This window comes from Petaurus breviceps, unplaced genomic scaffold, assembly GCF_028583685.1.
Source record: "Petaurus breviceps papuanus isolate PSGF00001 unplaced genomic scaffold, PetGlider_PUasm1.0 90808, whole genome shotgun sequence".
Classification (NCBI taxonomy): domain Eukaryota; kingdom Metazoa; phylum Chordata; class Mammalia; order Diprotodontia; family Petauridae; genus Petaurus; species Petaurus breviceps.
Genome location: NW_027187349.1, coordinates 18,875,839 through 18,903,792, shown reverse-complemented (window position 1 = coordinate 18,903,792; position 27,954 = coordinate 18,875,839). Strand labels below are relative to the sequence as shown.

Here is a 27,954-nt window from a genome sequence, read left to right as displayed (position 1 = left end):
TAATATAAATGCCTGCAGACTTGAATTTGTAATCCTGTGTTTGAGCTTGGAATATTTGGTGGGGGAAAAAAATGATGATTTGGGAGTCAGCAGAAGAGTTTGGGAGAGGAGAAATGTTTTTCTTATTGCATCCTACTTCTTGTTTTGGGAGAGCATCTCTGCCTACTGGCTCCCTGTCTTCTTTTAAGTCCCAACCCCTCTCAACACAGAACAGTAAGAAGTCAGGGGATCTGTGTATGGAGAGTCAGTGCCTGGCCTGTAGCTAAGTGTTGCTGGAGAGAACCAGAAAGTGCTAGTCATTTCTTATGACCTCAGTGTAACTCAACATCTATGAAGCACCTGCTGCATGCAGGGTGCCATATTACATATTACAAGGTAGATACAAATGTGAAGGACTCTCTGCTCTCAAGGAACTCAGAGAAGCTGCTTGGGGGAATGGATTTGAGGTCAGATCCCAGATCTGCTACTTATTAGCTGTGTGACCCTGGGCAAATTACTTAAACAGTCTGTACCTCAGTTTCCTCATCTGTAAAATGAGAGGACTCAGTCTATGGTCTGATGATGAATAGCCTAGTATACACAGTCTGGGAGGACGTCAGCTTGTGCCAAGCAAATGGCCTCTGACCCTTTCCTCTTGACAACCAACAAATCAGTTCACCGATAATAGAAGAGATAAGAGACAGCATAAGCTCATAGCTTTGGAGGTCCTCTAGTCCTTCCCACTCATTTTGCAAATAAGGAAACTGAGGCCCAGGGAGGTTAAATGACCTTTCCATTGTTACATAGTAAATGGCAGAGCCAAGATTAAAACTCAGGTCAGAGGTTCAAGGATCTCGAATTAGAAGAGACCTCAGAGGCCATCTAATCCAACTCATTCATTGTACCAATGAGGAGACAGTCCTGGCAGGGTTAAGGTAGAGGGACTTAGCCAAGGTCATAGAGGTTGTAAGTGTTCCAAATGATAATAACAGGTAGCATTGATATACACTGAGGGTTGCCCAGTGGCTAAATATCTCAGCTGGATTTGAATTCAGGTCTTTCTGGTGCTAGGTCCCGTGTTCTCCCCACACACCATCTTGCTGCCAACCATTCAGCACTCCTCACCCCTGCTCTGTTAGACTTCCTGGTTGAAGAGAGATGTGGGATTTTTCCTGAGCTGAAAAATGGAAAGCCCTTTCCCTCATTCTTCTGGCTTCACCTTATACCCTTCATTCCTACATCTACATCCTAGGTTTGGGGACGGCTACATTGTGACGATGAAGATCAAGCCCCCCAAGGTGGGCTTGCTTCCAGACCTGAACCCAGCTGAGCAGTTCTTACATGCAAACTTTCCAGACAGCGTACAGAGGGAGAGACACTATAACATGCTTCAGTACCGCATCTCATCCTCCTCGCTGGCCAGGATCTTCCAGCTGCTCATTTCCAACAAGGACAGCCTGTATATCGAGGAATATTCGGTCACACAGACCACACTGGACCAAGTGAGTCGGGGCCAGAAGTCCAAAGACAAGCCTCCATCAAACAGAAATAGAAAGTGGGACAGACATAGAATTTATGCAGAATCATATAGGACCTCAGAATTAGAAGGGGGCTCAGTGACCCCCCCCCCAGTCTAGGTGTCAAACACAGCCATCCTGGGGACTCCCAAGGGCAGCCCAAATCAAGTTAAAGTGTAACTGGGAAATAATTGACAGACAGCAGAGTTTGTTTCAGTTAATATCCTCACAGTAACACTTTAAGGAAGGTAAAAGCAAGGGTGCCTCCTCATTTACCCTACTCAGACTGCTTGTGCCCAGGTTCATACCTGTATTTTTCTGTAAACCTCAGAGATCCAGAGACAACTGTACAGTGCCAAACTCATAATCACAATGGGAAAAAAGATGGGGATTTTGTTTTATCCCAAACTTATTTACAGTAGAACAAGATGAATGTCTCCAACTGGTTTTGTTTCTGTTAAGCTGTTACTCAGGGTTCATAGTACCACAGACCTAGGGCTGAAATGGACCCCAAAGGCCATCTAGTCTAATTGCCTAATTTTAGAGATGAGGAAAAAGAGAACCAGGAAAGGTAAGTGAATTATCCAAGGTCACACAGGTAGCATCAGAGCAGGATTTGAATCCAGGTCCATGATCAGTCCCCTTTCCACTAGACTAAGCTGCATTTTAGAGCTGACCACATCTGCATTTAGTCTTTTAGCTGCTAAAACCCCCTTAACTTCAGCTGAGGAATATGAGAAGCAGATATTAGTGGGACATAGGTGTCTGGGGATTTTACAAGCCAATTACACAAGCCGCCTTCGTGAGAACCAGTCCAGCCCCCAGTACCATGTGACCTTGGGTAAGTCACTGAACCCATTTGCCTCAGTTTTTTTATCCATAAAATGGGGATAATAATAGCGCTTACCTCCCAAGGGTTGTTCTGAGGTAGCTAAGTGGTGCAATGGAAAGACTGCCAGGCCTGGAACAAGGAAGACCTGAGTTCAAATCCAGCCTTGGACATTTGTTAGCTGTGTGACCCTTGGCAAATCGCTTAATCTCTGTTCGCTTCAGGTTTCTTTTCTGTAAAATGAGATGATAATAGTAGCCCCTGTCTCCTGGGACTGTTGTGAGGACCACATGAGATGATCATTTTAAGGTGCCTGGCACGTAGCAAGCACTAGATAAATGTTAGCTATTATTTTTATATAGGATCGCAGATTTAGAGCTAGCAGGGAACTCAGCAGGCATCGAGGCTAACCCCTCATTTTAGAGATGAGGAAACTGAGGCCCCAAAAGGCAAGTTCACATTCCTACCTACTAAGTGTCAGAGGCAGGATTTGAACACAGTGCTTTCTGACCCCCTCCATCATAGTATACCATGTGACCTCCGTGGGTCTCAGTTTCTTTTGTAAATGTGGGGGTGAAGGTGGCTTCTAAGGGATGTACCCTAGATCTATGGTACTATGACCTATGACCCAGGTCTAATCCAGGCAGGTCCACCCCTACCATAGGCAGAGCTAAGCCTTTTAAATTGAAGATCCCAGAGGGGCTGTGGGAGCCCAGTGGGTGGCCATTTCTTGAAATGCTTCCATGTATGCTTCCATATTGCTTTCTTCCTCCTGTGTCCCACCCCCCACAGGTATTTGTGAATTTTGCTAAACAGCAGACAGAAGAGGATGACCTTCCCTTACACCCCCGTGCAGCTGGAGCCATCCCAGATGCCAAGGTAGCCCCAGCTCCTCCCTCCCAGGATGGTGTATAGAGCAAGCCCTCTGCTCAGGCCAGCACAGGCCCAATGCACAGTCCAGGTCAGCCTCTCCAAAGGGCTCTTCCATACCTAGGCAGATCCAGGGGTGATAGGGCCATAGCCACCCAAACAAAACTGCTTGAAACACTTCTGGGAGATGAGATATTTCATATGTATGTCAAGACACAAATTCATGCATTACATGTGAAATGGAAAAAAAACAGGGAGTAACTAATTTGTCTCTGGGTACTCATTTACTTTAGCTGGAAATCACCCATTAGATCGGGGGTTCTTAAATGTCTTCCTTTTTTTAAACCATGGACATCTTTTGCAGTTTGATGAAGCCTGTACACCCCTGCAGATGGTTCCTACATTCATAATTGAATGAATTTCAGTTAGAGGTTAGTGAAAATAAAGATGTCATTTTTCTCCCCATTCAGGTTCACAGATACTCTGAAATCTATCCACAGACCCAGGTTAAGCATCCCCTACAAAGGACAGAAATACATACACATAAACCCTTTCCTTGTCTAAACTCTTTTCCATGTGAGATCTTGGGGCCATAGATTTAGAGCTGGAAGGGACAATGACATCTAGACTGACACCCTTCTTTTACTGAGGAGGAAACTGAGGCCCTGGGAGGTTGCCCAAGGTCACACAGGTATATACTTCATGTTTACCATAGTACCTGGTATATAGTAAGCACTTAATAAATGCTTTTTCATTCACCCTCAGAAACTTTGATCATAATAGTTTTTTCCCCTCCTCTTGATAAATCCAGTCCAACCCAATGAGCATAAATTAAGCACTGACTATATATAAAGCCCCATGCTGGATGCTAAGAATACAATGACAAAAAGAGAAAATGTGCCTGCCTTCAGGAAATAATGGTTATTTGGGAGAGCTGACTCTGCCCAGACATTACTCAAGGGCAGAGAAATGCCTCAGCTCTGGAATGCTAAGCTTCAGGTCAAGTCTTGCCAGCCATGGGTTTTTACACATCACTCTGACTTAATTGATGATGATGATTATGATGATATTAACTTACATTTATAGAGCTCTTTACCCTCATATAGCTCTTTAACCCTTTTAACAACAACCTTATGAGGTAAGTAGTGCAAATATTTCCCCCATTTTATGAGAATTACTCTTTGTACACAGCAAAAAAATCTAGACTTTTGGGAAAACCAAATGTGACTTTGTGTATGCAAAAACTGAAGAAGCAAAAACCTTGTTTTATATTTTACACTATGCAAAGACTCATGAGATTTGATTGACTTTCAGCCCAATGACTGTTACCTGTTGTTTTCATATTGACTTCAGAATTCAAAACATAGCTTTGACTTTATTATGTAGATCATCTTTACAAAGAGTTGCAAAAGTCTTTCTGTACAGCACTTGTAGGGAAATAAATCTGTTGCAGAATAAATAGCAATCACATTTTCCAGTTTGTATTATGAGATCCTAAAATATTTTTTTCCCTTTAAAATGTCCCACAAAATAGGATGGAATCATTTCTTGCACAGGTTTATAGAAAACCTTCAAAACTTTCCCCTGAACAGATGGCAGAAGGTCAGCTCCCCAGGAGGTCCTGAAGCTGGCTGACTTCCCTCCTAGCTGTGGGTTATAAGCACAAGAGCTGAGCTGAGCTGTCCATTCAGGAGTGAGAGATCAGTGCATCGGTTCACCAAGTACATTTGAAAACCCTGCTGAGAGCACGACCCTGGAAAATGTCCAGAAGGATGAAGATCCTTTGGTTTCATCACAGCTTGTTTTATGAAAACAGGTTGAGGGTCATGTAGATGATCAAGTCAACCAGCAACATTTTAAATGCATTAATAATTGCATGTTTATGACCTGAACCCTCCAGAATCACAAATTGCTCCAATCGGTGCCTGAAAGCTTTAAATCAAATTATCTACTTTCCCCATGAACAGAATCCATTTAAATTGCTTTCAGAGATGGCTACAGCATTGGTTAATCATGTGACTTTCCCCCTTGTCCTGGACTATGCCATTATGTTCTCACCCCCAAATAGAGTACATGGAAAGGTTTCTTCTTAAGGTGACATGTGACTCTATTACCTGATGGATGGCATAAACACGTTCCACCTAGATAGGTCCAGGCTGTGCATTGTCCTTCCAACTCAGATAGCTAAGCACTGATTTACCAATTAAACCTCCCTACATCTCTGTTTTTCTTTGCCCCTTCCATCCCCACCCACGGTACCTGCCCTATTGGCAGCGGCCATAATATTTCTTCATCAGCTGAAAAAATAACATTGTCTGCCACCTCTGCATGAGTGAGGCTTAGAGAACGTGGCACTGAATGTTACCTCCCAGACCTCAGCACCAGAGAACTAGGGGGCCCTGTCCCATTTATAAGCTGAACTCTCCCTCCTGGCTAAGCTTCCATACTGCTCCTCAGACACAAGACATGACCAAAATTATGGGAGTCTTCATAGACAGGAAGACTAGGATAGCTTGCCTGGGCTTAAAAACAAACAAACAAAAAGAAAACAACCACCTACCACTACTCCAAAAATACAACCAAAAAACCTTACAATTTGAAAATATCATAGGGATGTGTTACCTTTTAATATGCATGTATGTATGCATAAAGGAAGGTGTGTATATTTATGAATACACACATACATAGAATTATAGGATTTGGAAGCTAGAAAGGACCTTAGAACAAACATTCCAGGCCTCCTTACTTGCCAAGTGGGGAAACAAGCATATTCTATTACTTTGGAGTGCTGACAGACCCCACCTGGTGCCTTGGTTTAGCTGTCTTTGAGAGAATTATTGCCAATTGAGTAACTTTGAAAGTTGAAAAGTCACCACTTTTTTTTTGGAGAAAACCCAGAAGACCAGGGCTCAAATGGTGTCCTTTTTGCCCATAGGTCTGCTGAAGTGCCCATGTATCACTGCTGGCTTTCTACAGCAAGAAAGGAATGATTGGCATCCTGAGACTGGGGTAATCCTTGAACTCTCTTACATAAGTGCAGTGTTTGTCCTTTGCCCAGATTGTCATCTGAATGAAGCCAACCAGCGTGAATAATCCCACTGTAGCAACAACAAAAAAAGGAAAGGAAGAAAAAGAAAGAAAGGAAAAGGAAAAGAAAGGGAAAAAGGAAAATACAAAGAAAACAAAATCCATGTAATCTGATGTTAGGCTCCCTGGAGGAGTGCAAAGGGTCGCAATAGGACCCCCTGCTGGAGAAGAAAGCAAGCCGACTCACCTGGGACACACTGAGTCATGATGGTGAAACTGATCCAGGCCCCCACCTGCAGCCAAACAGACACAGGAATGCTTTTCATCTAGACCAGAGGCCCAGATTGACACTGCAGACAAACGTTCCAGCTGACATTAGCATAGGACATGTTCGCTTTTCAAGCTGATCTATGTGACTCTATTTGTTTACCAAGAGAGAATAGAAAGCATATGTATCCACCACAAATAAAATGTGGGCCTTTATTGATTTCCTTGGTGAGGAATGAGTCTGACTGTGTAGTTTCAAATGTTACACCTTGGTGGCTTCACACACCCCTGCTTTTAGCAGCATATCTCTGCTAGTCCTGGCAAGATCATGCCTGAGAGGGGTGGTGAGGGGTTAGAGAGAATGTACGAACTAACCTGGATCCCCCCCTTTCCTGAATCTGCTCCTTAGTAGTAAATCCTCAAAGGATAATAAATCTGCTCACAGGCATCATCTGCATCCCGCAAGGCGGCCCCTTCCTTCCCTAAGCTCTCCCTGCCCATTGGCTTACATACCTCATAGGTGTAATTAGGGCAGGAGACAAAGAAGAATAGCCACGTAAATGGGTTCTTGGTTGGATAGGGAATACGACGGGTCTTTGGTCCTGGGGACATAAAAGGATGGTCATGTCAGTCCTTTAGAACAGGCCTATGTTAGTAACGTTTGCTTCATCACAATAAAAAAAACAATGGCTCAAGCCTCCATCAGGAGTGTTTGCTGATCTCTGAGGTGTAAATGCTCACACTGAAAATTTACCAGTGGACTCTGATGCAGCACATCCTTGAAGACGGAAACCCACCAAGAGTTTTTTCATCTAGAAGTTGTCTCCAAAAGGGGCCGCAGAGACTCCTGTGAAGCTTCTTGATCACACATATCTCAGAGCCCCAGAGAAGGGGGAACGCACAGGGAGGCGCCAAGGGAAGGTTAGCTTTGGGACAGTGAGTGGGACAGCCCCTGATGCTTCACCTCATATAGTACAAAATTTAATAAATGCTTGTTGACTCCATCATTGGATCAGAGTTAGGGCTGGAAGGGACCTTTTTTTCAAGGTCATCACATTCATTCAAAGGCACAGTGAGAATAAGTGACTTGGCCAGGTAATGTCCAGCTAGTATGTGCCTGAGGTGGGATTTGAAGCTAGGTCTTCCTGATTTTCAATCCATCATTTTTTTTTTAAAGCAATCGGGGTTAAGTAACTTGCTCAAGGTTACACAGCCAGTTATTTCTGGGTGTGGTTCTGAGTATCTGAGCCCGGATTTGATCCAGGTCACCCCGACACTGGAGCCAGTGCTCTTACTCGCTGAGCCACCTGGCCGCCCCTCAATCCATCATTTTATACACTCTACCGTGTTCCCTCCCAAAGGGCCATTCAATTCCTTTTCTGACAGAAAAACACATCCAGACATTGATGGGCTGGGGAGTACAAATAGTATCAGTGGAAAACTTACTCACTGTCCTTCAATCCTTGTCCCAAATCCAGGGTATCTCAGTCAGTCAGCTAGTATACATTAAGCACCTACTATGTGCTAAGCGTGAGTCAGTGGCAAATGTGGGCAGAATTGCTGATGGTGACTTAGTAGATGGTACTAGCCTGTGTGTGCTTGCTGGGCTCTAAGTTAGCCATCTTCCAAATGTCTCCAGGCTGTGTACACAGACTAGGCCAGGGCCACTGGAGCAATGGTACCAGGACTTGGCCAGCCTTGGTGCTTGGGGTTCTCAATATACTTGCCCTTGGGTGAAGAGCTAGGAAACAAAATCGGTAATGGCCATGGAGCACAGCAATGTCTTCAGAGTCCAGAAGCTACTGAAGGGACCCCTCCCCCAGCCCTCACTCCCTTAGCCATCGGCCTGAGTAGCACAGACATCCATGAGTTAGAGGTGAGATTTTATAATTACCATGGGTTTTGTCATAAAATCTCAGGAAGAAAAAAAGTCTGTTTGGCTCTGTGGTTGTTGGTCTCTTTTAATTATACAAATGTTAACCTATGACAGTAAAAATAGAGAAAATAAACCAGCTCTCACCATTTCCTCTCAGGTTATTGAGTTCCACATGGATTGAAAAGTTCCCAGCTTCACATAACTGCATTAAAAGACATAAAAAGATAGTGACACATATTTGATTTGTGCTATAACTTTTTAACCCTATTATGTATATTTTCCCCCTTATTGAGCCGATGATTTCATTGTCCTAGGAAACTTTCACACCAAAGAGGTTCAGCATACAAACTGATGTGCAGTTTGGTTTTTGAGAGTTGTCTGGAGCCCTGAGAAGTGACTTGTCCAGGACTCCACAGCTAGAATGTGTCTGAGGCGATGCAAGGCCAGCTCTCTCACCTCTAGACACCAAGCTGCCTTTTCTGCCTCAATAACTTAGACACATTTTCAGAACTTCTCCAGAGAATAAAGGAAAAGCTCTTTGGTCTTCTTCTTCTTCTTTTTTTTTTTTTTTTTGCTTTTTGGAGGGCAGTTGGGGTTAAGTGACTTGCCCAAAGCCACATGGCTAGTGTGTCAAGCTGAGACTGGATTTGAACTCAGGTCCTCCTGATTTCAGGGTGGGTGCTCTATTCACTGTGCAACCTAGCCGCCCCACTTTGGTCTACTTCTAAAGACAATCCAGGAAACACCTAAGGTCAACTTTCTCCTCCATCCCCTTCAATAGCAGGGACCTTCATCTGATTTCCCAGGTGAGGAGAAAGGGTAAGAGAATTATTAAAAAGCCCTCTCTCCTGGAGCCCTGGCTAGCTTAAATGAGTGGTTTCAAAAGCTGGGTTCATGGATCTTCAAGACACCAACAATCCTCAATTCTGGTAACAGAGATCAAAGAACATGAGAGCATCATCATCATCATAACAATAGCCAACATCTAGCACTCGCTAAGTACCAGGCTCTATGCTAAGCACTTTACAATTAGTATCCAATAATAATTGATGACAATATCCTAGAGGTAGGTGCTATCATCATCCCGACTTTGCAGGTGAGGAAGTTGAAGGAAACAGAGGTTAAGTGACTTGCCAAGGGCCCCACAGCTAGTAAATACGTGAGGATAGATTTGAACTTGGTTCCATCCTGACTCCAGGTCAGGTGTTCTATTCACTGCCCTACCTAGCTGCCCCAAGAACATGGGGATGAATCTTGAAGGGGTTCTTGACTTAAGGCTGGTGCACCCATCTAAAAAAATATTTTGACAACTGATTTTTAGTGTAACTGGTTTTCTTTATTATTCTATATATTTTATCTTATGCATTAAAAATATTATCCTAACCTGAGAAGGGTTCCATAGGCCCATCAAAAGGATCTGTATCCCCCAAAGGTTAAGAATTCCTGGTCTTCAAGTGCTATCTTTGCCAATCTAATAGCACTTGATGCCCTACCCCCACAAACCAGTCCAGGAAAGATTCTCAAAGGGAAACTGGATAGCCAAGTCCATTGAGCTCCTAACACAATAAAATCAATGTATGTGAGGGGTGGTATAGCATAGCAGAAGGAGTATAGAATTTGGATTCAGAGAATGGACTTCGAATGCCAGCCCATTCCCTATTTCCTGTGTGATCTCACACAAATCGCTTCACTGGGCCACAGTTTCTACCTCTGTGAAATAAAGGGTTAAGATTAGATACTGTCTCTGGTCCCTTCCGGCTCTAAACCTATGATTCCATCATCAATCTGCAAGACAAGTGTGGAAGACCAAAGGCAAGATTTTGTTTTCTAATGATTGCTTTGTCTGTGGATGTCAGACAGAGAAATGGAGGAAAACACTTATCAGTGAGGACCGAAAACTCATGGATTTACCATTCAGCTCCTTGGAGAACTCTGGATTACCTTGACTTCTCGCCACTGAAGGCAGTCATTTATGAGCCAAGGAGTTAACATCTTTTCTGGTCCACCTCCTGACAGTTGGCCAACAGGTCACCACATCTTGTTTTTTTTTTAACTGTTCATTTTATTATCTATTATGGCACAATAATGTTCCATGACCTTCACATTTTGCTTAGCCATTCCCCAATAGGACATCTCCTCAGTTTTAAATGTTTGACTACCACAGAAGTACTTCCATGAAAATCTTTGTACATATGGCTCCTTTTTCTCTTTCTTTGATTTCTTTCTGGTATAACCCTAGTAGTGGTTAAAGGATGTCCATAGCTTGGTAACTTCTGGGCATAATCTAAATTGCTTTCCAGAATGTCTTGACCATTTCACAGCTCTAACAACAGAACACTAATGTATCTTTGCCAGCAGCCCTTCCAACATTCCTCTTTTACTATCAAGTTATCTTTGCCAATCTGACGGGTTGATGTCAGGTGGAACGGCAAAATTATTTTAATTTGCATTCCTTTCATTATTAGGGATTTAGAGTATTGATTTCATGTTTTCAAAAATTCAGTTTTACTTTATTTTCAGGTCTGAATTCTCTCTGTTCTCCCTTCTCCCTCCCATCCCCTTCCCCATGAGAAAATAAGAAAAATAAAACCCCACTCTTTATGCCTTTTGCCCTAAGTCCCACCTTCACAAGAGGTAGCCAGTGTTAGGTCAAATGCATTTGACATCAATTCCCATCAGTTATTTTTATTTTTTTGGAGGGGGAAGGCAAGGGCAATTGGGGTTAAGTGACTTGCCCATGGTCACACAGCTAGATAAGTGTCAAGTGTTTGAAGTCAAATCTGAACTCAGGTCCTCCTAGGGACTCCAGGGCCAGTGTACCGAGTCGCCCCAATTCCCATCAATTATTAAGATGACCAAGGTGATCACATTAATGATTTCTCACCTATAGGCTTTTAGGATCATAGGGTTTAAAGATCATCAGGGCCTCTTCATTTTATGTTACTCACCTTGACAAACTCTAAATTCCAACCTCAGTTGGTCTAATTTGCTGGCCCCTGAATGGTCTCTCTCTCACCTCCTTCCCCCAGAGGACACACAGTTAGGAAGGAGCAAGAGCTACAGATTGGAATCAGTGTTACAGGATCATAGAAAGGACCTCAAAAGCCAGCTGGTCCAACAGCCTCATTTTACATGTGAGGAAACTAAGGCCAGGGACATTAAGTGAGGCAGAGCCTTGGGATCTGAATTGAGGTCCTTTGACTCTAAATCCAGATAGTCGGACACCATACAATCTAACCTTAATTTCTAATTAAAGTCCAATTCAAGGATTGTCTTTTGCATTTCTTTGCATCCCTAGCACTTAGCACCAATGCTGGGCACATAGTGGGTGCTTAATAAATGTTTAATGACTGGCTGACTGACCTCTTCAGAAATTTTTGTTCAGTCATTTCAGTGAACCCATCTGGAGTTTTCTTGGCAAAGACCCTGGCCCTCTCCTTCACCAGCTCATTTATAGATGAGCAAAAAGAGGCAAACAGGGTTAAGTGACTTGCCCATGGTCATACAGCTAGTCAGTGTCTAAAGCTAGATTTGAACTCAGGAAGATGAGTCTTCCTGACTCCAGGTCTGGCGCTCTATGCACTGTACCACCCGGCCATCATTATTTGTCCCAAGACAGCCCTACAAAACAGGAGGAAAGGCAGTGTGCTATAGTGGGTGGAGTAACTGGGAAGACCTGTATTCTAGTCCTACCTCAGCCACTAGCTCTGTGATCATACACAAGGTTCTTCCCCTCTTGAAGCCTCCATTTCCTCATCTGTAAAATGGGGAGGGTAATACTTGTACTAAGTGACTTACGGGGTAATTGTGATAAAATCACACTACATAATTGTGAGTTATTTGAAAGTTTCTGAGTCAGGGAAAAGTCCAACATAAAAAGACCTACCAGAAAGGTGATCAGAGAAAAATTGATCTGCTTTTGTCCGTAGGCTACACACCAATAGAACAGACAAAACAAAACAAGGAGAAAAAGGAAAAAAACAGGAGAGTTAATGACGAGGCCACCCCTGGGAAATGCAGAAATGATATGAACTGAGGGCCGTTTTGTTACTTACAAGGAGGCGTGTAAAGAGGATGATTGATGTAATAAGCAAGCCAAGCAGCAAATCCCCAGTAAAAGAAGCAATTCTGGAAAATAAGTCAGTGTTCTTATTTCAATTTTAGTTTTCAAGTGTCAAAGCCCAGCCACTTTCCTCTGAGCAAAGGGGCTGGTCACGGTCAGTAAACTCCCTGGGAACCCCATCTCAGGCAGTTGCTTCATACTACGAGGCAGGGAGCACCTTAAAATCCAAGGGCTCAGGTCTCTTACACTGGCGTTATACCACTTAGACAAGGTCAATGTGGCCATTCTTGGAGATTAACATCAGGGCTGACTGGTCGGAAGCAGGCCTCCAGGATACAAAAGCTCCCTGTTCTGTCTCTGAATCGGTGAGAGCCTCAACCAAACCAGTTAAAGGTCCTGTGGTTAGGGAGTCTCACTCACTGATGGTCATCTAGTCCAGACTCCTCATTTTACAGAGGAGGAAACTGAGACCCCAAGGGGCAAAAGAGAGTGGGTAGACCATTGAAGCCAGGAGACCTGAGTTTGAATTCTGCCTCTGACACTTAGGATGGGAGTGATCCTGAGGAAATCACTAAACCTCTCGGAGCCCCATCTATAAATTGGTAATAACTGATACCTGTGCTACCTACCTCACAGAAATATTAAGAGGAAAGTACATTTTGTTACTTTTATGTAAATGTAATTGCAAAGTGATTTATCATAAATAACAAAGTTGGAACCTGAAATCAGGACTTCAGGAACCAGAGTCAGCCTCCTGTCCACTAATTCCACACTGTCTCTTTTCTCCAAACATGGCACATGATTATCTGCAGTGCTGTAAAATAACTTCAGAGATCTATTATGACCTGGAGAATAGGGGCCATGTGTCTTTGTGGTGATTATTAATTACAAATGACTATTAACATGAAACATCTAGAGCACCTAGTCAACTTCTGGAGTCAAGAAGAACCGCGTTCAAATCCAGACTCAAACACTTATTAGTCACGTGACTCTAGGTAAGTCATTTGACCTCTGTGTGCCTCAGTTTCCTCATCTTTATTTTTTTTTCTTTTTGGAGGGGGGAAGGCAGGGCAATTGGGGTTAAGTGATTTGTACAAGGTCACACAGCTAGTTTTTGTGTTAAGTGTCTGAGGCCAGATTTGAACTCAGGTCCTCCTGACTCCACCTTGCCACCTACTTGCCCCTAGTTTCCTCATCTTTAAAATGGGGATAATAAGAGAGGAAAGGGAAAAAGCATTTATATAGCACCTACTACATGGCAGGCACTGTGCTAAACTCCTTACAAATATTATCTTATTTCATCCTCACAACAACCCTGGAAGGTAGGTGCTATTATTGTCCCCATTTTACTGTTGAGGAAACTGCAACAAACAGAGGTTAAGTTACTTGCCCAAAGTCATAGAGCTAGTAAGTATCTGAGGTCAGATTTGAACTCAGGTCTTCCTGACTCCAGGCTCAACACTCTACCCACTGCACTAGCTAGTTTCCAGATAGATACATAGACAGACAGACAGACAGACAGATACATAGACAGACAGATGATAGACAGACAGATAGATATATGTGTGTGATACATACATACAATGTATATGTATATGCTGTCTGTCCTTTATTTTCAAAGGGGACCAGTGACATCACAGGGTGATGTCTGGACTTTCCGGTGAATTGGATTTAAGTGAGGCAGAGTTGCACAAAGTCGTCAGCCTCACTTTCTCTCCCAGAGTCATCAGATATATACACATACACAATAGAATATCTATTCCATATATATCTATATTTTCTATTATATATCTATAATATGTAATGATATTACCTACCTCCCAGGGTTGTTGTGAACATAAAATGGAAAAATATTTGCAAAGCACTTCGCAAACCTTAAAGCACTCTATAAAAATTTGCTATTATTATAATGATATTATTCTTACCCACAGTGCTTAGCAGTGTATATATTACCAAGGGGTGGGGAACCTGTGGCCTCAAGGTCCCATATGGCCTTCTAGGTCCTTGGATGTGGCCTTTTGACTGAGTCCAAGTTTGACAGAACAAATCCTTTTATTTAGGAGATTTGTTCTGTGAAGTTTGGATTCAGTCAAAGGGCTGCATTTGAAGACCTAGAGGGCCACTTGTGGCCTCGAAGCCACAGGTTCCTCAACCCTGTAGGACAATATTTATTGAATGAATAAATAAGTGAGAAAACACAGCTTTCTTTAAGAGTCTATTCCAGGGTTTCATTCCATCTTGTTAATCATTTCTAGAACTTGGCCAGCCCACTCGCTAAATATTTCATCAACCTGATCTGGGATAGGAATGGGAAGGCTGGGATATATTAGGAGACTTCTCCTTTAACCAAAGCTGTTGCTTCCAAAACCACAATCATATCCTGTTGGGTTTATTCACTCAGGCAGGTGAGTGAGTGGTTATGGAATAATTGGGACTTGGAGTCAGAGAGAAGATTTAATGAAGCCAGAGTGTCTGCCCAATAAAGCTTCAGCTTTGTAATCAATTCTAACTCTTCCTTCTCTCTCCCTCTCCCCCCAGACCCTATCCAATCAGTTGTCAAGGCTTATTGATTGATTCTGCTACCACCACCTCTGTTCTAATCCATTCTCCACACAACTGCCAAAATAATCTTCCCAAAGCACAAATCTGTTTAGGTCACTCCCCTGGCTCAAGAAACTTCAGTAACTCCCTATTATCTAGAGGATAAAAAATGAACTGTCCTCAGGAAGCTCATTACATTTGATGCCTCAGCTGGATATTTAAAACCTTTCAGCGTTTGACTCCGCCCTGCCTTTCCCAATGTAATTTATGATTTCCTTTCATGGACTCTTTCCAGCCAAACTGGTCTAGTTACTGTAGTTCCTGAACTTGATCTTCTATGACCATCTCCATGAAGACATATGTGAAATGCCCTTCCTCCTCACCTTCTCTCAGAATCTTTAGTTCCTTCATTCAGATTCCAACTCCCATGGGAAACCTTCCACATCCCCCTAATTACCATTGCTTTCTCCCTCCTCAAATTATACTGAATTCACTTATCTACTTGAAGAATGTAAACTTCCTGAGAGCAGGGACTCTCTCTCTTTTTTTTTTTTTTGATCCCTAGTGCCTAGCACAGTACCTTACATATGATGGGGGTTGAGTTGATGCTTGTTGGATTGAACTGAATTTTGGGATCCCATATAGTCTGGCTTGTCATTTCAGTCATGTCCAACTCTTCGTGACCCCCATTTGGGGACTTTCATGGCAAAGATCCTGGAGTGATTTGCCATTTCCTTCTCAAGCTCATTTTACAGATGAGGAAATGGAAGTAAAAAGGGTTAAGTGACTTGCTCAGGATCACACAGCTAGAAAATGTCTGAGGCCAGATTTAAACTCAGGAAGATGAGTCTTTCTGACTTCAGGTCCAGCACTTTATCTATCCACCTTGCCACCCAGCTGGCCACACAGTCTGAGGTCACCCCACTTTTCTACTTCATCTTAGACCCAAGAGATAAATGGGTGATAGAAGTGTCCCATATTCTTCCCTTTCATGTACCCTAGACTACAGTCAATAGTCACACTATTCCCCATTCCCTGTGCAAGTCCTAAGTTCTGCCTGTAGACCAGGAATACCCTCTCCACGTCTCTACCTGTTGAAATCCTACCCATTTTCTGAGGCTTAGCTGGATCATAATAGATCTTACAGTAAGGAAACTGAGGTTGATTGATTTGCCTTACCACCCATGTAAGTAAGAAGGAATACTTGTTCAGTTATAGGCTAGATTAGATGGTTTGTAGGATGGCTTTCAATTCTGAGTCTGTGATGCTAATAAAACCAATGTTAATTATTTTCTTAGACTGTAGAGATTTAAAATTGATATGTATTTTTTAAAAATCTGCCCAACCATTCTTTAGTTTTGAACTGGCTCGTGGTCAGTGAATACCATACACAGAAAGGATTCTTTCCCTTCCACAGCCCTTTGTCGACTCTGTCTTTTTAACTGTTTAAGCTGAGGCAGCTTAGGCGGATGGCAGACTGAAGACACAGACGAGCCCAGAGACCCACAGGTCTATGCGCCTATTGTGTAACCTTTTGTATATTGAGGAGGGAAGGTCTACAAGGCCTCCTACCAGGGATAGTGCCCAGTACATATTTTGTGCAAGTCATCTAACCTTGATTCTGCAACAGTTTTTATTTGATTTAGTACTTGTAAATGTTTTTATTAAAAGATTAACTTTGAACATCAATATGACCTATTCTACTTACATAGCAATTTATGCTTAAATGAATTCATTTTATTTTATAAAGTATTGTAGCAATTTTTTCAGATCTTCCTCTAAGTCCTCGGTAGGATTTCTTGCTTATTCACTTATTCTCATTCACTTTTCCTTTTATACAGTCATGACTAATCAACAAGCATTTATCAGGCACCTACTGTATGTGCTAAGAGCTGGAGATACAAAGAAAGGGCAAAAATGGTCCTCTCTCTCCTGGTGCTCATGATCCAATGGAGGAGGCAATGGGCAACCAAATCTATAGACAGGATCAGTGGGAGGCAGTCAAAGAAGGAAGGCGCTAGCATGAAGGGAGGACCAGAGAAGGATTTTGGAGGAGCTGGGGTTTTAGCTGGGAATTAAGGAAGCCAGGAGGAAAAGGTGAGGAGGAGGAGAATTCTAGGCATGGGGGACAGCCAGTGACGATTCCCAGAGTCAGAAGATGGAGCAGCATGGAGGCCTGCATCACTGGATCAGAGAATGAAATGGAGGAGGTGGGAAGGGTGGGAAGGTTTAAAAAGACCAGGAGGGTAGAGAGAAAGTTATGAAGGACTTTGAATGCTAAACAAAAGATTTTAAATGTGATACTGGAAGTGAGAGTGAGCCATTGGAGTTAATTAAATGAGGGGGTGACCTGGGCAGACCTATGTTTTCAGGTTCTTTCAAGAGTGGAGTGGAGACTGGACTGGAGTGGGGAGGGACCTGAGGCAGAGACACCAACCAGCAGGTGTGAGATGATTGAGGACCCACACCAGGGCGGTGCCAGTGTCAGAGGAGAGAAAGGGGCATATCTGAAAGATGTGACAAAGGTAAAAATTGACAGGGCTTGGCAACAGATTGGATATGAAGGGCTGAGAGAGTGAAAAGTCCAAAATGACCCCTAGATGGGGAGCCTGGGTGACTGGGAATATGGCAGTGCCCTATACAGCAAAGGTGTCACACTTGGGCCCACTGGCCACCAGCAAAACTCTCAGAGCCCAAACCGAAACGTTATTGGGAAATGTTTAACAAAATAAATAAAAATACAGTACAATCCAAGTAATGTTCATTTGTGGATATCAGTTAATATACAGACCAAAGAGATCTGTTTCTATTTGAGTATGACTTCACTGGTCTATAGTAATAGGGAAGTTAGGAAAGGGGGAGGGTTTGGAGATAATGAGTTCAGTTCTGTATGTGACTTTAAAATATCTAAAGAGGGGAGGCTAGGTGGCGGGGTGAATAGAGCACTGGCCCTGGAGTCAGGAGGAACTGAGTTCAAATCTGACCTCAGACACTTAACACAAAAGAACTAGCTGTGTGACCTTGGGCAAGTCACTTAACCCCAATTGCCCTCCAAAAAGCAAAAAAAAAAATGTCTAAAGGACATCAGGTTGAGATGTCCAATTAGGATGTGCTCTATTCTTCTCATTCTATTTCTTGAACTCTGCTTTCTTTTGTAGAGATCATTCCAGATTTCTCTTTCTTTATTTCTTATATCTCTTTCTTATATTTTTTTTTATCCAGATACTTGCTGACCTTAATTGCCTTATGGTATTTGAGTACATTAATGGGGCACTTAGAGTGTTCCCCCCTACGCCATCTCTTTTTGTAACTACACGTATGCTTTGATGAAAATCTTTGTGAAGACTTTGGAATTATTTGGGTCAAGGGGCATGACATTTTTTAAAAAATCATTCTTATTATGAACTTCCATATGGCTAAACAAAAAAGATGTGTAATGAATTTTAGAAAGAGAATTGCAAAGTAAGTCACTCTTTGCCCAGCAGGACTTTAGAAGGCATTCCTAAAATCAACAGCCTCCAGTACATGGGAGGCAGACAGAAAATGAGGATGTAATTGGTGAGAGGAAATACTTTAGATCCTGGGGGACAAATTATGTGTCATAATGGACATAATTCACACACTCCCCCTAGCCCTTCCATTAGTTCTTGCTTTCAAAGTGATTTCTTTAACTTCTAATTGAGTCAACAAATGACGGGAAGTGGTTAAGTAAATGTCGATAAATTAACATAACAGAACACTACATATTAAGTGCCTATCTAATGTGCCCAAAATACAGTATTCAGGCCTGTGAGATATATGAAGGAAAGCAACAAGCCTTTAGTGAGCCCCTACTCTATGCCAGATATTTGTCCTTATCTAAAGTTCCCTGTGGGAATTCTCAGGATCTAGGTCAAATATAACCTACGTACAAGTCTCCACAGATGTGTTTAAAAAGATTTCTAGCTCTGATGCAAGCAGTCCAAGTAACAATGCATATATTAGGTACAGGACAGCCTTTATTTTGTACCACACAAAATGCAGAATATACATAATGAATCCAGTGGCCCATTATCAGCTGATAAAATTCTCCCTCTCCAGTAAGACTTCTCCTCCCTCCCCCCACCCTTTTCTGCCCTCTTTTTTCTTCCCCCCTTTCCTCTCTCCTCCCTTCTCTCTCCCCCTTTCCCTTTCCCCTCCCCACTCCTGCCCCCCTCCCTTCCCTTCTCTTTTCCTCTCCTCTCCCTTCTCCCCACTTCCTTCCTTTTCCTTCCTCTCTTCTCTTCCCCAGGGTCCTATACACTCCTCTAGTCTTTAATATTGCACCACCCTTTGATCTGAACTTCCTTCCAAATTGGAGGCCCTAGAGTAGGGATGTGCAGAATGTCAACCTACTGACATTCTGCTGAGACCCACTTCCAACCAATGCATCTATCTATTCAGGCCTCCACCCTTATGGCACTTCCTTAAGGGTTCCACTCCTTCCAGGAGAATTCACGTGGGATTGCTAAGGAGACAAATCCACAAGCCATTGGACTTGAATGCCCTCCAGAGGATTCAGGCATCACCCTGACAGAGGGCAAAGTCCTGGGCTTTTTCTCCCCCACAGAATGGCTTAAGCCCTAGCTGTTCCTCTGGTCCAAACTCCTCCCCAAAAGGCTAATGTAATCATAGAGTTGTCTGGCTCCTTGCCTCAAGAACCTGTCTGAACAGGCTCCTCCAACACTTCCCTGCCTGGAGGGTCCCCAACATTCTTCCAGAGGGGTCGATGAGATCAAAGCTATGTTCATAAAAATACTAAGATGTTTTAATTTCTAATATGATAAACATTAACCTTCATAAACAAAAGCTTTAGGAGTGTAAAGGGCTTCTGGGACCAAAGAGACTCTTGTGGGTCAATCACCCACCCTTTGGGATGAGTCTATAAAAGGGGTCAGTTGTAGAGTTAGGCCATCTCCCCTCCCTTTTCCCCCACTTTTTACCACCTTTTTTAAGGGAACTTGAGATCCACAAACCAGCAGGCCTGTGTCTCCAGTAGGAGTGGAGAAAGCACACGAGTTTCTCCCCTCTCTGGGTTCCACCAGTGCCTGCTCTGGGGCAGACATACTTGGGAGCTGCTTCCCAAGCCCCAAGTCATGGCATCTAGCCCTCTCAAAGAAGGGGAGGCACTGGATAGGGCAGACTTGAGGTTTGCCTGTCTCTGGTCCTGAGGTACCCTTCCCATGTGCACAATTGTTCTAAATTCACCAACTTTGCAATCATAGGATCACAGAATCATATATTTCCAACTGCAAAGGACCTTAGAGGTAGAAGGGAGAGCACTGGCCCTGAGAGTCAGAAAGACCTTCACTGAAAACCTGCCTCAGACATAACCAGCTGTGTGATCCTAGGTAAGTCACGATTCCTCTCTCCTTCAGTGTCCTCATCTGTAAAATGGGCATAACAACAGCACCTACCTAATCAAGACATTATGAGAATTGAGAAGATTAAAACTGTTCTCTACCATTTTCTTACTGATCCTATTCACAAGTAACTGATTTTGTCTTGTAACTGCTCACGTTGTGGCCCTTTATCTCTGAGCTTAGTTCAGAGATTCAGCTGGCCGGGGATGAATTGATTTGGTATTGTATATTCAATTCTGTTATTCTATTATAGAAATTGCCCTATTGTAATGGGACCAATCCTTTTCTTTGTCTCTAAGCAAAGCAGCTGAGTTCAATCATTCAGTCTCCCTCTCTGTGGCTGGATCGATAGGCTACAGCTCTCCCATAAATCCTGCCAATTAAAGAGAAACTCTGAGCATGGTGATAATTATCTCAGTAGCACCTGTAAGTCAGGCCTGCCGAGGGAAGTTTGTCACATCTCGGAGCTTCGGGCTCTGAGAATCTGAACGGTAAACGTGACATCCTGAGAACCGGACCAACTTGACACCATCCTTATAAATTTCAGGTGGCCTTATCTTGTCCAGGTGCCTCTAAATCTGGTACCCCTATCCAGGGACTATGATGCATCTGGACCCCATAAACTCACAAAGGCATTCCTTAGAAACACAGAGGGATGGACCTTATCCCTCATATGCCTACGCCCACCTCCCTCAATGTAACCAATCATCATTTTCTAAATCCATGATGTTACCCATCTCAAAACCAAAGATGTGATATTTGTTCTGTTCTTTGTCCTATGCTTATAAAAGCGTATTGATGCAGAGGAATTAGATGGGGGAGGAAGCCTGGTAATTCTGGTAACCTACTTTCATCAGGAATGGGTTTTAGAGGGAATAATGCATATATATTTAAAAGAATATAAAAGTTCTAAATTCAGAAGAAATAAAATGGTAGGGGCATAGGGAGGGGGAAGAGGACAAGGGAGGGATCTTTAGAGGGGAGGGTGAGGGAATAGGTCAATAGGGGTGCAGAGGGGTGTTTAGATTTAAGGAAATGGGAGGATAGGGGAGGAATCCTTGGAGGGGGGTAGGCAAGTTATAGGAGGGCAAGGAAGTGGGTAAAAGTAAAGCAGAGGAGATAGGAGGGATAGGAAATAAGAGATATGCACAGACATAAAAACAAAGATCAAAAGTAGAATAGGTTTGGGAAAGTATATGTCTATATATGTATGTGTATGTGTGTATATATAGCTATGGAGAAACATATCTAAACATTATTGTGGTCTTCTTGGGGGGTATGTATATATTTATAGCTATAGAGAAACATATCTAAACATTGTGGTCTTCTGGGGGGGTTGGTGGAGGGAAAAAAAGAACAAAGTAAAAAAGAACACAGCAGAGAACAAAAGCAAACTCACAAGAAAGCAAAGAAAAGAAGGGCAATTCTCAACACAGCGAGTATTTATCATACAGGCTTTCTTGAGATGAAAATTTATTCTTACATATTTTGAATTTTCTCTTATGTTCTGCTATGTGCACATGCTTTTTTTTCTTTCTAACTTTGTGTTTAAGTTCCAATATTTAAGTTTATGATATGTTTTTGTTTCTTTTCTCTATGCTGTATTTGTGTTCTGGCATTTGAGTCTAAAAATTTTGAGAAAAAAATCAAAACGTATTGCACCCCCAATTTAGGGTATTCTAGCTACTCTGAGGGGCCAAGAAATCTGCTTTTTTGGTAAGTAGTGTCCCCATTAATAAAACATAATTTTGCTTGGAGAATCTTGCCTTGACTTACCATTTTGGTTATAAATTCTATTGTAACAAGATTAACTGAGATTACACATAAAGCCCTTTGCAAACTTTGAAGTGTTATAATAATGCTATTTTATAGAGATCATTAAATCCAACCCCTTATTTTACAGATGAGGAGACTGAGTTCCAGAGAAATGAAATTACTTGCCCAAGATCACACAGTTAGTTTCTAAGGATTTGAAATCAGTTCTCCTTGACTCCAAGCCCAGCTCTATCTATTACATTAGCAGCTAGGTGATAGAGAGCTGAGTCTGGAGTCAGGAAGCACTGAGTTCAGATTTGACCTCAGATATTTTACTGGCTGTCTGATCTCTGCCTTGGTATACTCATTTGTGAAAACGAAGATTAAAAATAGCCACTACCTCCCAGAATTGTTGTGGGAATCCAATGAGATAATATTTGTGAAAAGTGCTTAACAGTGCCTCACACATCACGGACGCTACACGAATGCTAGCTATCATTATTATTACAGCCTGTTATCTGCAATTTTTAGACCTGGTGACTCGAGTTCACAAAAGGACGCTTGGTATGTTTTCCTGTCTATTCATGTCTGGTATATCAAGATTTTCACAGAGAGCCGGGGAAAGAGGAAAGAAGTTGAACTTTATCCGTTCCAGACTGAAAGTGAGAAGGCTGAAGAGTTTTAGGAATGGAGAAGACCCTCAGAAAGGACTCTCGTACGTGGTGGTCAGTTTGGTATAAAAACACATACCAGTTGTTTAAAGACCTCCCCTTTCTCTAATCTTAAGTGTCTTACAAACCCTCTGAAACACAGGTAATGGCCCAGACATGGGTAACTGGAAGTGATAACAACGGGAATTTTTATAGGCTTCTTTCCTTTCCAAAACTCAATTTGAGGTAGCCAACGGCATTTCCTAAGCAAACACTGCCTTTTTTTTTTTTAAATGTTTGTGGTGACTGTTACCACTTCAAGACTTTCCAAAAAAAATAAACTTGCTGGGACTGGAAGAAAACACCCATATAGTGTTGGCAGTGAGGGAGCCCTTCAGGAAATGAGCCCAAGTAGCTAATGGTCTAGGAAACCTGAGGCAGTTTGGCAGCCCGATGCAGCCAAAAAGGGCAGGCAGGGCTAGCTGGGGTTAGTAAAGCAGGCCTCTGGAAAGAGGCACCCCCTCAAGTCCTCACCACCTTATGTCTCTTTAATCGGCATCACTTTTAAGGAAGGACCATTGGTGAAGTGTCTAGGGGAGGGCAACCAAGATGGTGAAGACCACATGAGAAGGAGCTGAAGAAACTGGGGGATGTTTAGCCTGTAGAAGAGAAAATCCAGGACACAACTGGTACCTTCAGGTCTTCACAGGGCTGTCACTGGAAGAAGGACTAGACATGTTTTCTTTCTCCCCAGACTACAAGACATGGTACAGTGAAAAGAATACTAGATTTGGGGTTGAACCTTGGCCCTACTACACTACCTGGGTAAGCTCTAGAAAGTTGGGGTAACATTGCCTCACATACAAAATCAGGGGTTGAGATAAATGATCTCTAAGGTCTTTATCATACCATGAAGTTATAAAGAGCCATCTTTAGATGATGTGAAATGGGTTTTTCCTCATTGAAAGTCTTCAAGAAGGGGCGGCCAGGTGGCTCAGCGAGTAAGAGCACCGGCTCCAGTGTCGGGATGACCTGGATCAAATCCGGGCTCAGATACTCAGCACCACACCCAGAAATAATAACTGGCCGTGTAACCTTGAGCAAGTTACTTAACCCCGATTGCTTAAAAAAAAAAAAAAAAGAAAGTCTTCAAGAGGCAGCTGGACGGCCACTTGATTGTTTTCAGGTATGAATTAGACTCAGGGGTGTGTTGGTAAGTGTTTAACAACCAGGTTTCCCCCCAAAAAATGTATAGAGAACATACTTTTTTTTTTTTTGCAGGGGGTAAGGCAAGGCAATTGGGGTTAAGTGACTTGCCCAAAGTCACACAGTTAGTAAGAATGTCAAGTGTCTGAGGCCACATTTGAACTCAGGTTCTCCTGACTCCAGGGCTGGTGCTCTATTCACTGTGCCACCTAGCTGCCCTAACAACATATTTTTAAGTTTAATCTGTACTACTAACATATCCCCTCTCACTTTCTTAAGTCTGGATAATCAACAGAACAATCAATCAAGCCCTGATTTCCAGCATTAGCCTGATTTCCAAGGTATAAAGGCTCACACTGAAATTTTACCAGCCGGCTGTCATGAGCCAGTAAATACACCACTGCATGAGCTGAGAAAATGGTTACTCTGAAATTTGGTGATTCTGTTAATAAATGAACATTCTGTTTTGTTAATAGTTGTGTTAATAACCCCATAATCTTGAGTAACTTGCAAGCAGAGATTCTTTTATTGCTGTTTTGAGAGCTGTTGCTTCTTTTAAAGATGAGAAGCATACAAGACCCAACAATTATATAAATTGCATATTTCTTAGAGATAAAAGGGGTTTTGTGGAGTAGGAAGGCCCAGGATAGAACTCTGAGCTAGCCCCGCCTGAGGGAAAAGGCCAAAACAGGAATGGGGAGCAAGATCCTTTGTGCTCTTTAAGGAATGCCCTATTGCCAAAACAAGCAAAAGGAAAAGAAAAGAAAGAAAAAGAAAAAAGAGCAGAAAATTATTCACCAGAAGGTGATAATAAAAATAAATCACATTTATGTATCATGTCATAGTTTACAAAGTCTTTTGCATACATTACCTGTGGATTATAGATCTAGAGACAGAAGCGGCCTTCATCTAGTCACCCCATTCTACAGATAAAAAACTGAAGCCCAGCAAAGGTAAGTGGTTTATCTAAGGGTCACAGGGGTAGTAAGTGGCCAACAGTGGGGCTGAACCAGGGTCCAGAACCAGGGTTCTTTCCACTGTACCATGTTGCCTTGCCACAGATCATAGATTTAAAGCTGCTTTAGAGATAGAAGGGGTACAATCCCCTCATTTTACAGATGGGGAAACTGAGGCTTAGAGATGTTAATTGACTTGTCCAAGATTACATGAGTAGTCATGACAGAACCAAGACTGGAACCCAGGCACGGAGTCCAAAACTATTCATCTTTCCACTAGAATGTAAGGTCCTTGAACTAGAAATCATTTTGTTCATTGCATTGGTATCCCCTGGACCTGGCACAGTACTTGGCCCATAGTAGGTGCTCAGTAATGAGAGCCAATATTTATATAGCATTCCCATCAGGGGAGGTAAGTGCTATCATATGCCCATTGTACAGATGGGGCCACTGAGGCCTAGAGTGATGACATGGCTTGCCCATGATCACAGAGCCAGTGTCAGACCTGGGATTCAAACCCAGAGCCTCCTACTTCTTGTTCATTGCTCCTTAACAACACCACATGGCTCTCAAGCCAATAAAAGACAAGGCTTTTGAAGCCTCTTCAGTTTTTAACTAATATGACTTTTAGGAGGTGGGCTAATAGATTTTTCAGTTTCCCCATGATTTGTTCACTTATGATGGCTTTAGTCCTAAATTATGGCTAAGGAGCCAGTCATCAGTCCCTGGGACCTCGACTGACCTGTGAGAATTGGGCTTATGACAGTTCAAATATATCCCAAAGCCCCTTCTCATTGAACCCCATTAGACACAGTGAAGAACTCATCCTCCTTAATGTTGGAATTAGCTCTAGGGAACCTGGCCCAGGATCCTTTGGGGCAAGGAGGACCCTTCATTTCCAAAATGTCCCCATGGCACAGATGGAGTCAGTGTCACTTTTCATTTGCTACCTCTTTGAATGACAAAGGACATGTCAGAGGTGGGCTGTGTGCTCTTACCCAACGAATGTTCTCCAGATGCAGAATGCATGGGGATACTTTCTGTTTACTAAATATAGATAATAAAATATTATTATATTATATCATGATGTATAATATAAGACATAATACAAGATGTATAACATAATTATATTCTATATCATATATTATTTATATAGCATATAAATGAAATTGTATTACTAAATTATATATTGTATATAAATTATATATTATATATGATTGTACTATAGTATCTAAATTATATATTATATATAAATTATATATTATGTGTGGTTGTATTATAGTATCTAAATTAGATATTATATAAATATTATGCTTTGTGTGTGTGTGTATAATATTTACATCTCTCTGTGTGTATTATCACCACCCCCCATTTACAGTAAAATGTAAGGTCCTTAAGGACAAGGACTATTTCTCATTCTTTTCTTTTTTTTTGTCTCTGCATCTCTAGTACCTAGCACAGAGCCGGGTGCAGAATTGAAAATCAACAAACCCTTCTTGAATTGAACTGAATGCCAAGATACAGTTCACTGATAATAAATTGCATAAATCTGTGTATCCCAATTCAGGCAGTTTGAATTTCTAACAGAATCTGATTAAAGCACTGTAGTATCCCCTCTTCTTCCTGCTGAATATAATTTCCCATCTACTCAGCCTTGCAAGGCAGCTACAGGTACATGGCACAGTGGATATAGCACCAGACCTGGAATCAGGAAGACTCAACTTTCTGAGTTCAAATCCAGCTCAGATACTTCCTAGCTGTGTGACCCTGGGCAAGTCACTTAACCCTGTTTACCTCAGTCTCCTCACCTGTAAAATGAACTGGGGAAGAAAATGGCAAACCACCCCAGTATCTTTGGCAAGAAAACCCCAAATGGGGGCATGAAGAGTCTGAAAAACAACTGAACAGCCTGGCAAAGTGTTTCTTCAAACATCTTACCCACATTAACATCTGGTCATCAACATCTCCCCCACCCATTCCCTTCCCTTCCTCACTTGACCTGCTGACATCACTAGGATAAGGAGAACACACACTTATCTACAGCAAACACAGTCGATTTCCTAAGAGACCAACATCCCTGTACAAATCACCCAAGAAGGAAAGTGAGAGGAAAGATTCTGGACAGTAAGTGACTCTGCATCTCTCCCTGCACGATTTCCTTATGGCCATGAGCTTGTGTCCATTCCAGCACTTTATCCAGGCCTGCCACAAGACTGCATTTTCCAGTTTCCCCATCTTCAGGCTGTTCTCATGGCTCCAAATCATAAACCTCCAATACTCAGGAATTTGGATCTTAGCAAGGGCCAGATTTAAAATAGTAAGCACACCTCAGCAACTCTGTTTATCATACTCCATTGGGCAGAGAAATGGGTGGTAGGTTAAAAAAACAGCCAACTATAAATAAACCCCTTTCCCCTCCCCAACAAAAAAGTTTTGTGGGGGTTTTTTGTGTTTTTTTTTCCCCCTGAAACAATGTGCTGTTAACAATAATTTGCTGATATACGGGGAAAGGAGTCCTAGATCAGTAGGGGATGTATTTGTTGGCATTGCTCAGGCATAGCTCATTCTCGAAATTTGGGTCCCAGAAATAGCAGATTTTCAGCTTTGGGTTCTTGGAACACAATTTCTCTAAAGAAAAATTGTACTGGCACTAATCCATTGAGAGTTTGAGAAATTTATGACAGAGAAAGAGAAGCAGAGAAAGAGTGAGAAAAAGGGAGGGAGAAAGAAAAGGAGGGAGGGAGGAAAGGAGAAAGGGGAATAAGAAAGGAAGGAGGAAGGGAAGGAAGGATGGATGGAGGGAGAGAAGAAGGGGAAGAAAGAGAAAGAAAGAGAGAAGAAGGAAGGAAGGAAGGAAGAAAGAAAGAAAGAAAGAAAGAAAGAAAGAAAGAAAGAAAGAAAGAAAGAAAGAAAGAAAGAAAGAAAGAGAAAGAAAGAAAGGAAGGAAGGAAGGAAGGAAGGAAGGAAGGAAGGAAGGAAGGAAGGAAGGAAGGAAGGAAGGAAGGAAGGAAGGAAGGAAGAAAGGAAGAAAGAAAGA

At 42.4% G+C, this 27,954-nt stretch overlaps 2 protein-coding genes across 4 annotated transcripts in view; one reads left to right on the top strand and one right to left on the bottom strand.

Annotated features, from left to right (window-relative positions):
- The window catches only part of ABCA4 (ATP binding cassette subfamily A member 4), a 172,162-nt gene extending 165,925 nt beyond the window's left edge, over window positions 1-6,237 (top strand). The window contains exons 48-51 of the mRNA XM_069070555.1: window positions 1,232-1,481; window positions 3,118-3,204; window positions 3,560-3,626; window positions 6,131-6,237. Coding sequence (XP_068926656.1) covers window positions 1,232-1,481; window positions 3,118-3,204; window positions 3,560-3,613 — 391 coding nt within the window. The 3' untranslated portion in view covers window positions 3,614-3,626; window positions 6,131-6,237. The remainder of the gene's footprint in view (window positions 1-1,231; window positions 1,482-3,117; window positions 3,205-3,559; window positions 3,627-6,130) is intronic.
- LOC138147877 (very-long-chain enoyl-CoA reductase-like) overlaps window positions 4,551-27,954 on the bottom strand; it is an 86,656-nt gene continuing 63,252 nt past the window's right edge. The window contains exons 8-13 of one of the 3 annotated variants that reach the window (XM_069070542.1): window positions 12,421-12,493; window positions 12,252-12,295; window positions 8,510-8,567; window positions 7,003-7,091; window positions 6,470-6,515; window positions 4,551-6,293 (exon numbers count right to left, since the gene is read on the bottom strand). In XM_069070542.1, coding sequence (XP_068926643.1) covers window positions 6,166-6,293; window positions 6,470-6,515; window positions 7,003-7,091; window positions 8,510-8,567; window positions 12,252-12,295; window positions 12,421-12,493 — 438 coding nt within the window. In that variant the 3' untranslated portion in view covers window positions 4,551-6,165. The remainder of the gene's footprint in view (window positions 6,294-6,469; window positions 6,516-7,002; window positions 7,092-8,509; window positions 8,568-12,251; window positions 12,296-12,420; window positions 12,494-27,954) is intronic. The other 2 variants (XM_069070543.1, XM_069070544.1) reach the window with 2 other exon arrangements.